Source organism: Ascaphus truei, chromosome 8 (genome assembly GCF_040206685.1).
Source record: "Ascaphus truei isolate aAscTru1 chromosome 8, aAscTru1.hap1, whole genome shotgun sequence".
NCBI lineage: Eukaryota > Metazoa > Chordata > Amphibia > Anura > Ascaphidae > Ascaphus > Ascaphus truei.
This window is the reverse complement of record NC_134490.1, coordinates 33,838,012-33,850,652: the sequence shown is the minus strand read 5'-3', so window position 1 is coordinate 33,850,652 and position 12,641 is coordinate 33,838,012. Positions and strand designations below refer to the sequence as shown.

Here is a 12,641-nt window from a genome sequence, read left to right as displayed (position 1 = left end):
AATACTACCCAATGATAACCAAACTCCTGAGTGTGTCACAAGCTAGGGGCGGTTATATGGGGCAATAGGAGTTACAGGGAGTGGCTATATGGAGCAAGAGGAGGAGTTATAGGGAGACGTTATATGGGGCAATAGGAGCAGTTATAGGGAGACGTTATATGGGGGATGTAGGAGGAGTTATAGGGAGCGGTTAAATGGAGCAATAGGAGCAGTTATAGGGAGCGGTTATATGGGGAATGTAGGAGGAGTTATAGGGAGAGGTTATATGTGGCAATAGGAGGAGTTATAGGAGAGGTTATATGGAGCAATAGGAGGAGTTATAGGGAGAGGTTATATGTGGCAATAGGAGGAGTTATAGGAGAGGTTATATGGAGCAATAGGAGGAGTTATAGGGAGCGGTTATATGGAGCAATATGAGGAGGTATAGGAAGAGGTTAAGTGGAGCAATAGGAGAAGTTATAGGGAGCAGTTATATGGAGTAATAGAAGCAGTCATATGACAAACACATATCAGGCCCTGCGTGTCTCTATATCTTTCTTTCAAACTGTCTGGGGTCCTTTACCCTCCAGTAAAAACCGGGAGATAGTGGCAGGTACGGTAGTGAAGGGGGAATGGGTAGGGGAAGGAGCAGAGGTGGGGAGAGGAGTTGGGGTGTTGGTGACTGGGGGGAGGTGAACAAGGGTCTTTGTCCTGTCTTACCTCTCTCCCGAATAAAGTAGGCCAGGTAGAGGTCCAGCTCCTTGACAGAGACGCTGATGTGGTGAGGCTGCACGCACAGCAGGGAGTTGGAGCAGTGGCCGGCCTTCACCAGCCTCTCCCCGTCCGTGCTCTCCAATGGGATGCCCTTAAACAGGATGACCATCACCAGGTCAAGCCTCCAAACTTTGTCCGCCTGCCGCAGGCAGTCGATCCTCCTCATCTTTCCCTTCTGGTCGGGGTTGGACAGCACGCAGGTCGCCGCCTTCTTGCCGGTGATAGATAGCACAAAGTCCTCGCGGAACTCGGGCCGGATGTCCTTGCGCAGCTTGGCCAGCAGGCGGGAGGCCCACTTCTGCTTCACCTCCGCCTTCTCGTTCAGCAGCTCGTCCTTCACCCCTCTTTCCTCCTCCTTCGTCATCTTCTTCTCGTGCTTCTTGAAGTACTTGCGTTTGCGCGCCTGCAGGTTGAACCAGGTGTAGGAAAAAGCCCGGACGTAGGGCAGCAGAGCCTCAATGAAGGGGTGGAATTCGTCCTGCGTACGACAGAAAGAGGGAGGCAATTTTAATGCAATCCACTTGGGAGTTGGTTGCAAAATGAAACCCTCTTTCACAATGTATACGGTTCTGGCCTCTCTAGCCGCAAAAGACGATTAGCACAAAAAGGCAGCCAGCCGTGTCGCACCTTGACTGACCCGTAATTTAATTGTTTTTCAGGTTCAAGGACAAATATCTGAGTCAGGACAAAGCAAAGGAATTCAGTAGGATTGCAGCTTCTAAAAAGGGGTCAGCGACACCTGCCTCGGCTCCTGTGTGGTAAGAGGGCATCTCACATAGGGGGCGCAGTAGAGCAGGGGTTGCCAACTCGAGTCCTCAAGGGCCACTCGCGGTCAGGTGGCCCTTGAGGTCTGGAGTTGTCCACCCCTGCACTAGAGTGAAGGGACGGAGGTGAGACTTGCAGGGATACAGTTATCTTATTGATAATAAGAATAACAAGTGTGAGACGCCCTCATAACCCCCTCAGGGGGAAGAAGCGTCGCTGACACTATTATCTTATATGAATCTCTTGCGTGAGAATCACTCCTATCCCACCATAGGGATGCATCACCGACCCTATTAACTTATAGTAATTAGTGTGTATACGGCCTTCTTTCAATATAAGATGAAGGAGCCATTGACCCTATTAACTTTAAATATATATTTATATATAAAATATATATATATATATATATATATATATATATATATATATATATATATAATTATAAAGTAGGCCCGGGTCTCACTTAACATGAAAACAAATTCCCATAGCTCCCCTGTGATCTATGGGTAAATAGAACAGTCTGAGAGCTGAGTGGTTCATTGTATCCATGACAACAGACCAAGCCAATAAGAGCACTCCTTTCATGAAAGGCCAACAGGGGGGAGGAGCTGTGAGCTCCGCCAGGGGATAAATAAACACACACACCTTTCTATGATCCTGACACGTATTACACAGCATGCCTGTGCTTATTTGAGTTGCACAGAAGATGCCATACATGAGATATACACGTAAATAGGAGAGTGCAGAGCAAATAGCAAAGAATGCAGAGCAATATTCAGAGGGCAGAGCCAGTTCCAGAAGCTGCAGGGCAATTAACAGACTACCCCAAACAGATGAAGCTTTGCTATTATTTAGCTGGGGTGTCTGATTTTCTGAGGCTCAGGGATAGAGGATAAAAGGGGGGGGGGCGCCTGTGGTTCCACCAGGGGGGTTGAGGGGTCCCTCGCGGAGCAGGTAACAGGCCTCGTCAGGCAGTGAAGGGATTAAATATCGGCCTCGTGTCTGTGAGATACGAGGGGCTGAGGTCTCACTTCCGCAGCAGGAACAGGTGGAGCTGAGGTGGTGGTTGGGGACGGGAGTTGTTTGTGTTGAGAACAGGCACAGAGGTTATGTGAGGACACCACGTGTGTGAGTATACATGTGCATGTGTCTGTGCATATGGGGGTGCGTGTGTAGTTTTATATCTGCGCGTGTTTGTGTGTGTGTACCAGTGTGCAACATAACCCATCTATGTACAATTATTAAACAACTATGAACACTATATGAGTGATCACCAGCAATGCACATGTATCCACTGTATGACATATCTCATGTACAGACAGCTGTTCACAACTATCTACACACACACACACACACACACACACACAGCCTATTTGTTATACTATAGAGATTACTGTTTTGAATATATATATATATATATATATATATATATATATATATATATATATATATATAGCAACTGTAAATATTACTGTATGTTCATTTGCATGTCTTAGACAGGTCTGCAATATATATATATACAGTGTTCGACAAACCTATACATTTGCTCGCCCCGGGCGAGTGGATTTAACCCCCGGGCGAGTAAATATTGGCCCAAGCAGCACACGTTTGGTACTTAAGTGGCGAGTAGATTTTTTTGTGTGGCGAGTAGATTTTTTGGTGATTTGTCAACCACTGTATATATATATATACACACACACACACACACAGCCTATTTGTATACTATAGAGATTACTGTTTTGAATATATATATATATATATATATATATATATATATATATATATATATATATATATATATATATATATATATACACACATACACACACACACACACACACACACACACACAGCTCAGATTTGATGCCTGCTATTTTTGGAGTGGGGACAGGTCAGACTCTGTCTCTGAACAGTTGAAGAGTTCACACCTCCCTCTCGTTTCCCATCTGGCTCCTGAGCGGAAGGAAGAGGCAGCCATACCCTCCGGGAAAGTACAGGGATAAATCGTGATATACAGGGATATATATATATATATATATATATATATATATATATATATACACACGGATATCACACACAGGAGTATGCAGGGATATACAGAAATATACAGGAATATCACAAACAGGAATATACAGGAATATCACACACAGGAATATACAGGAATATCACACACAGGAATATCACACACAGGAATATACAGGAATATCACACACAGGAATATACAGGAATATCACACACAGGAATATCACACACAGGAATATACAGGAATATCACACACAGGAATATACAGGAATATCACACACAGGAATATACAGGAATATCACACACAGGAATATACAGGAATATCACACCCAGGAATATCACACACAGGAGTATACAGGAATATCACACACAGGAATTTACAGGAATATCACACACAGGAATATACAGGAATATCACACACAGAAATATACAGGAATATCACACACAGAAATATACAGGAATATCACACACAGGAATATACAGGAATATCACACAAAGGAATATACAGGAATATCACACACAGGAATATACAGGAATATCACACACAGGAATGTACAGGAATATCACACACAGGAATATACAGGAATATCACACACAGGAATATATAGGAATATCACACACAGTAATGTACAGGAATATCACACACAGGAATATACAGGAATATCACACACAGGAATGTACAGGAATATCACACACAGGAATATACAGGAATATTACACACAGGAATATATAGGAATATCACACACAGTAATGTACAGGTATATCACACACAGGAATATACAGGAATATCACACACAGGAGTATACAGGAATATCACACACAGGAATTTACAGGAATATCACACACACAAATATACAGGAATATCACACACACAAATATACAGGAATATCACACACAGGAATTTACAGGAATATCACACACAGGAATATACAGGAATATCACACACAGGAATATACAGGAATATCACACACAGGAATATACAGGAATATCACACACAGGAATATACAGGAATATCACACACGGGAATATACAGGAATATCACACACGGGAATATACAGGAATATAACACACAGGAATATACAGGAATATCACACACAGGAATATACAGGAATATCACACACAGGAATATACAGGCATACCACACACGGGAATATACAGGAATATCACACACGGGAATATACAGGAATATCACACACGGGAATATACAGGAATATCACACATATGAATATACAAGAATATCACACACAGGAATGTACAGGGATATCACACACAGGAATGTACAGGGATATCACACACAGGAATATACAGGAATATCACACACAGGAATATACAGGAATATCACACACAGGAATATACAGGAATATCACACACATGAATGTACATGGATATCACACACAGGAATATACAGGAATATCACACACAGGAATATACAGGAATATCACACACAGGAATATACAGGAATATCACACACAGGAATATCACATTAGGAATATACAGGAATATCACACATAGGATTATATAGGAATATCACACACAGGAATATACAGGAATAACACACACAGGACTATCACACACAGGAATATACAGGAATAACACACACACAGGAATATACAGGAATATCACACACAGGAATATCTCACACAGGATTGTACAGGAATATCACACACAGGAATATACAGGAATATCACACACAGGCATATACAGGAATAACACACACAGGAATATACAGGAATATCACACACAGGAATATACATGAATATCACACACAGGCATATACAGGAATAACACACACAGGATTGTACAGGAATATCACACACAGGATTGTACAGGAATATCACACACAGGAACATACAGGAATATCCCACACAGGAATATCACACACAGGCATATACAGGAATATCTCACACAGAAGTATACAGGAATATCACACACATGAATATACAGGAATATCACACAGAGGAATGTACAGGAATATCACACACAGGAATATCACGCACGGGGATATACAGGAATATCACACACGGGAATATACAGGAATAACACACACAGGAATATACAGGAATATCACACACAGGAATATACAGGAATATCTCACACAGGAATATACAGGAATATCTCTCACAGAAGTATACAGGAATATCACACACAGGAATATACATGAATATCACACACACAAGTTTACAGGAATATCACACACAGGAATATACAGGAATATCACACACAGGAATATCACACATAGGAATATACAGGAATATACAGGAATATCACACATGGGAATATACAGGAATATCACACACTTGAATATACAGGAATAACACACACAGGAATGTGCAGGAATATCACACGGGAATATACAGGAATATCTCACATAGGAATATACAGGGCTATCACACACAGGATTATACAGGAATATCACACACAGGAATATACAGGAATATCTCACAGGAATATACAGGAATATCTCACACACAAGTATACAGGAATATCACACACAGGAATATACAGGAATATCACACACTGGACTATACAGGAATATCACACACAGGAATATAAAGGAATATCACACACAGAAATATACAGGGATATAACACACAGAAATATACAGGAATATCACACACATGAATATACAGGAATATCACACACAAGAATATCTCACACAGGAATGTACAGGAATATCACACACAGGAATATACAGGAATATCACACACAGGAATATACAGGAATATCACACACAGGGATATACAGGAATATCACACACAGGAATGTACAGGGATATCACACACAGGAATATCACACACACACAAATATACAGGAATATCACACACAGGAATGTACATGGATATCACACACAGGAATATACAAGAATAAGACACACAGAAATATACAGCAATATCATATACAGGAATATCTCACACAGGAATATACAGGAATATCACACACAGGAATATACAGGAATATCACACACAGGAATATCTCACACAGGATTGTACAGGAATATCACACACAGGAATATACAGGAATATCACACACAGGCATATACAGGAATAACACACACAGGAATATACAGGAATATCACACACAGGAATATACATGAATATCACACACAGGTATATACAGGAATAACACACACAGGATTGTACAGGAATATCACACACAGGATTGTACAGGAATATCACACACAGGAATATACAGGAATATCCCACACAGGCATATACAGGAATATCTCACACAGAAGTATACAGGAATATCACACACATGAATATACAGGAATATCACACAGAGGAATGTACAGGAATATCACACACAGGAATATCACGCACAGGGATATACAGGAATATCACACACGGGAATATACAGGAATATCACACACAGGAATATACAGGAATATCACACACAGGAATATCTCACACAGGAATATACAGGAATATCTCTCACAGAAGTATACAGGAATATCACACACAGGAATATACAGGAATATCACACACGGGAATATACAGGAATATCACACACAGGAATATACAGGAATATCACACACAGGAATATCACACATAGGAATATACAGGAATATCACACATGGGAATATACAGGGATATCACACACAGGATTATACAGGAATATCACACACAGGAATATACAGGAATATCTCACAGGAATATACAGGAATATCTCACACAGAAGTATACAGGAATATCACACACAGGAATATACAGGAATATCACACACTGGACTATACAGGAATATCACACACAGGAATATACAGGAATATCACACACAGAAATATACAGGGATATAACACACAGAAATATACAGGAATACCACACACATGAATATACAGGAATATCACACACAGGAATATCTCACACAGGAATGTACAGGAATATCACACACAGGAATATACAGGAATATCACACACAGGAATATACAGGAATATCACACACAGGGATATACAGGAATATCACACACAGGAATGTACAGGGATATCACACACAGGAATACACAGGAATATCACACACACACACAAATATACAGGAATATCACACACAGGAATGTACATGGATATCACACACAGGAATATACAAGAATAAGACACACAGAAATATACAGCAATATCATATACAGGAATATCTCACACAGGAATATACAGGAATATCACACACAGGAATATACAGGAATATCACACACATGAATATACAGGAATATCACACACAGGAGTATACAGGAATATCACACACAGGAATATACAGGAATATCACACACAGGAATATACAGGAATATCACACACAGGAATATACAGGAATATCACACACAGGAATATCACACATTAGGAATATACAGGAATATCACACATAGGATTATACAGGAATATCACACACAGGAATATCTCACACAGGAATAACACACACACAGGAATATACAGGAATATCACACACAGGAATATACAGGAATATCACACACCGGAATATCTCACATAGGATTGTACAGGAATATCACACACAGGAATATCACACACAGGCATATACAGGAATAACACACACAGGAATATACAGGAATATCACACACAGGAATATACATGAATATCACACACAGGCATATACAGGAATAACACACACAGGATTGTACAGGAATATCACACACAGGATTGTACAGGAATATCACACACAGGAATATACAGGAATATCACACACAGGAATATCACACACCGGCATATACAGGAATATCTCACACAGAAGTATACAGGAATATCACACACATGAATATACAGGAATATCACACAGAGGAATGTACAGGAATATCACACACAGGAATATACAGGAATATCACACACATACAGGGATATCACACACAGGAATATACAGAAACATGTCAAAGGAATATACAGATAACTTACACACATCATAATCACACAAAGGGATATACAGGGATGTCACACACAGGAATATCACACAGGGAATTACATACTGGAATATACAGGTATATCACACAGGGAATTACATACTGGAATATACAGGTATATCACACCCACTGGAATATACCGGAATATCACACACAGCAATGTGCAGGGATATCACATAGAAGTATACAGGGATGTCACAGACTGGAATATACAAGGATGTAACACACAGGAATATACAAGGATATCATACACATACAGGGATATCACACACAGAAATATACAGAAATATCACACACAGGAATATACAGGAATATCACACACAGGAATATACAGAAATATCACACACAGGAATATACAGGAATATCATACACAGGATGAAATATAGGGAGGAGTTATAGCGAGCAATAGGAGGAGTTATATGGAGCAATAGGAGGAGTTATAGAAAGCGGTTATATGGAGCAATATGAGGAGATATAGGGAGCGGTTATATGGAGCAATGGGAGGAGGTATAGGGAGCGGTTATATGGAGCAATGGGAGGAGGTATAGGGAGCGGTTATATGGGGCAATGGGAGGAGGTATAGGGCGCAGTTATATGGACCAATATGAGGAGATATAGGGAGCGGTTATATGGAGCAATAGAACTACACATACACACAAAGTGACACAAACATGGACACAGAGCTTTGAGCACTTACACAGAGACACTCAACCAAGGTGATGCACCAAGAGAGACGCACAAAATTGACCAGCACACAGTAATACACTGCTCTGCACACAGATATACATTATCCTGCACTGCCATCAATTGTTCTAAACACCGATCTATATATATATATATATATATATATATATATATATATATATATATATATATATATATATATATACACTCCACTGGTAAGAATATGCAGGTAGGTGCACATCCCATAAGCAATAAGGTACCTGCTGGTCTGCACATAGACATATACTGCTCTGCAGACAGCCTATATACTATTCTGCACACAGGTACACACTGCACTGCACACTGCTATATACTGCACTGCACAAAGCTATATACTGTTCTGCACGAAAGTATACAGCACTCTGCACACATCTATACACTGCTCTGTACACCGGCATACACTGCTCTACACAAGTATACACTGCTCTGTGTATATTTATACACACAAAGGTATACAATGCTTCGCATACACATATAAATCATATTGCAAAAAAGAGGTTTTAAAAAGTACCTAAAATGACGGCTTCATAATATATAAATATATACACACACACACACACACACACACACACACACACACACACACACACACACACACACACACACACACACACACACACAAAAGTGTGAACACATGCTGCATTATACATCTAAACAGCAGGTGCACTCAAACTCCCCTGCAAAGCTAACAATCTAATCTCTGGTGGCGGAGGAGTTGGGATAGAAAGTGTCTCGTCCAAGGTTATGAGTAACTGACGTCGGAGCGTCCCACTTCAAAGACCAGGCACCCCACAGGCCCTTACTCCACCACAAATCCGGGACACTTAAACCCTTGAGTGTCCGAGGGGCCGTTGCAAAGAGCCCCTCCACAGCTCAAAGGGTCCAAAAACTGATCTGGTGGGGGAGAGGGGCCGTTAAAGCACTTTGAAGGAAAGCGGGCGTTAACCCTTTCACCACTGTAAGGTCAACAGACTCTCCCTACAGCTACTCAGCACTCCAGGGGTTAATGGGCAGGGGACGCCATTGCGACTGCTGCACAGCGCCACGCACGGCTTATTTTTAAAAATCCATTTGGTCCCAAAAAGTAACTGTCGAGGTGTCTAATCTCGCCCCCCCCCCCCCCCACCCCCCCAAAAACATAAGCAAGGATGGGCGCTCTGCTCCGTGTACCTCCTCCCCCTCCACTCCCCAGGACTTTCCAGTTTCATATTAAAAAAGACAGAATTGGACAATTTGAGAGGGGGACCTTCCTACCCGCAACAGGGCGGGTGAAAGGGTGTGGGACAAGGGGCGGCGAAAGGGTGCGCGCAGCGCCGAGTGTGGGCGAGACATGTGACTTGCTTTTTTTGGAGGGGGGAGGGAGTATATAACGAGGCCTGCGACACACAGCAGAGAGAGGGCCCCCCCCCCCCAACACCCCCAAGAAAAACACAGACAAACTATAAACCAGGCATCTTTCAGGTAAAAAGGAGAACAAATAAACCTTGCTTTGTGGTTAATGTTAACCTCTTTTGAGGACACGGACACTTCCTTCAAACTTACGAGTTCCTCGTTTACTGCGCTCTAAAACATCCCAAGAGAATAAGATCAACGTCGGAAAAATCCCCTAAAAACGCGTTGGTTTCCCCCACTACCTCCCCCCCCCCCCCCCACCCCGTGCAATTTTGCAAACGACAGACCACCACATCATACGAAATCAATAACCGGTGATATATTAGTCACCCATTAAAAATCTCATTGCGTGCATCTGGAGATTACCCTAAAAATCATCGAGGTCGGGGAAAAAAAAAAGGGCGAGAGAATCAGTGCGCCCTACACGTCAGGAGAAGCGGAGGAGACGGGATATAAGGCACTTTACCTGCGTGAGACATAAAGGAGATGAATACATCATGGTATGGTGCTGTCTGTTAAATCCTACTGATATATACAGTACACACAAAGTTACTGAGTCACTTTTTGCAAATCAGCAGCTGTAAAATTCTCCCTCTTCTGCTGACGGGATCGTACGTCCAACTTTTCTCCCCAAAAAAAAAAATGAAGAGCAATCCCGCGAAATATACATTCAAATAATAAAAAAAATATTAATAATAATTAATAAAGCCACTCGGGGGAATTCGAGACGGGGCTTTTAAAAATCCTATGCCCCCTGCCCCCCCCCCCCTCCTTTCCTGCTCCAAAATTAAACGTCCCTGGAGGGAGGTGTAAGGCAACTTCGTGAATTCTGCTCCATTGGAGAAATGAGCAGAGATACAGAAAGAAAGAATGAAAAAATAAAAGAGAGAGAGAGACAGAGTGTAGGAAGGAGGAGTGAAAGTGACGAGCGGCACGGAGCCCTTCCCACCCTCACTAACCAAAAAAAAAAAAATTGAATATGACATCCCTTTTAAAGTTGCAGGGTCCCCCTATAGCAGTGTTTTTCAACAGGGGTTCCCATGAACCCTTGGGTTCTGCGGGCATCCCTAAAGGGTTCCCTGCAATTTTCAGCTCATTTGAAAACTGTACCAAATACAGAAGAATTGTCAATGCATCTGATCTCAGAGACGCTATTAGAGAGGGTTGGGGTTCCTTACAATGCATCTGATCTCAGACGCACTATAAGAGAGGGTTGGGGTTCTTTACAATGCATCTGATCTCAGAGACGCTATTAGAGAGGGTTGGGGTTCCTTACAATGCATCTGATCTCAGACGCGCCATTAGAGTGTGTTGGGGTTCCTTACAATTTATCTGATCTTAGACGCACTATTAGAGAGGGATGGGGTTCCTTACAATATATCTGATCTCAGACGCGCTATTAGAGAGGGATGGGGTTCCTTACAATATATCTGATCTCAGACGCGTTATTAGAGAGGGTTGGGGTTCCTTACAATACATCTGATCTCAGGCGCGCCATTAGAGAGGGTTGGGGTTCCTTACAATATATCTGATCTCAGACGCGTTATTAGAGAGGGTTGGGGTTCCTTACAATACATCTGATCTCAGACGCGCTATTAGAGAGGGTTGGGGTTCCTTACAATATATCTGATCTCAGACGCGCTATTAGAGAGAGTTGGGGTTACTTACAATGTATCTGACCTCAGACAGAGTTGGGGTTTCTTACAATGTATCTGACCTCAGACGCACGGTTAGAGAGGGTTAGGGTTCCTCAGAATGTAACAATATACTGATAGGGTCCCTTAACCAAAAAAAAGATTAAAAAAACACTGCCCTATAGCCTGAAAATCTCTCTACGCAGAAGGTGGAGAAGATGCACTGAGTGAGACAGGGTGGAGTGGGGGTGGTGGGGGGTTGCTTTTAACCTCATGTCCTTTAATCCCCTGGCAGCTAAGGCGTTAAACAGCGCTGAAGAGGCTGGGTATATGCCATGCTGGTCCCTGCCACACTGCAGTCCCAAACCTGCCAAGTCACACAGTCTCACGGTGTGACACGCGGCTTTACAGAGTGACACATGATGTTGAGCTGCATCTCCCCGGTGTGGGTGATACTAC

At 42.0% G+C, this 12,641-nt stretch overlaps 1 protein-coding gene across 3 annotated transcripts in view; it reads right to left on the bottom strand.

Moving 5' to 3' along the window:
• Positions 1 to 511: 511 nt before the first annotated feature.
• Positions 512 to 12,641, bottom strand: part of LOC142501413 (nuclear factor 1-like) — an 18,614-nt gene continuing 6,484 nt past the window's right edge. The window contains exons 1-2 of one of the 3 annotated variants that reach the window (XM_075611301.1): positions 11,015 to 11,433; positions 512 to 1,231 (exon numbers count right to left, since the gene is read on the bottom strand). In XM_075611301.1, the coding sequence (XP_075467416.1) occupies positions 527 to 1,231; positions 11,015 to 11,047 (738 nt within the window). In that variant the 5' untranslated portion in view covers positions 11,048 to 11,433 and the 3' untranslated portion in view covers positions 512 to 526. Of the gene's footprint in view, positions 1,232 to 10,326; positions 10,448 to 11,014; positions 11,434 to 12,641 lie in introns of those variants that run through there. The other 2 variants (XM_075611303.1, XM_075611302.1) reach the window with 2 other exon arrangements.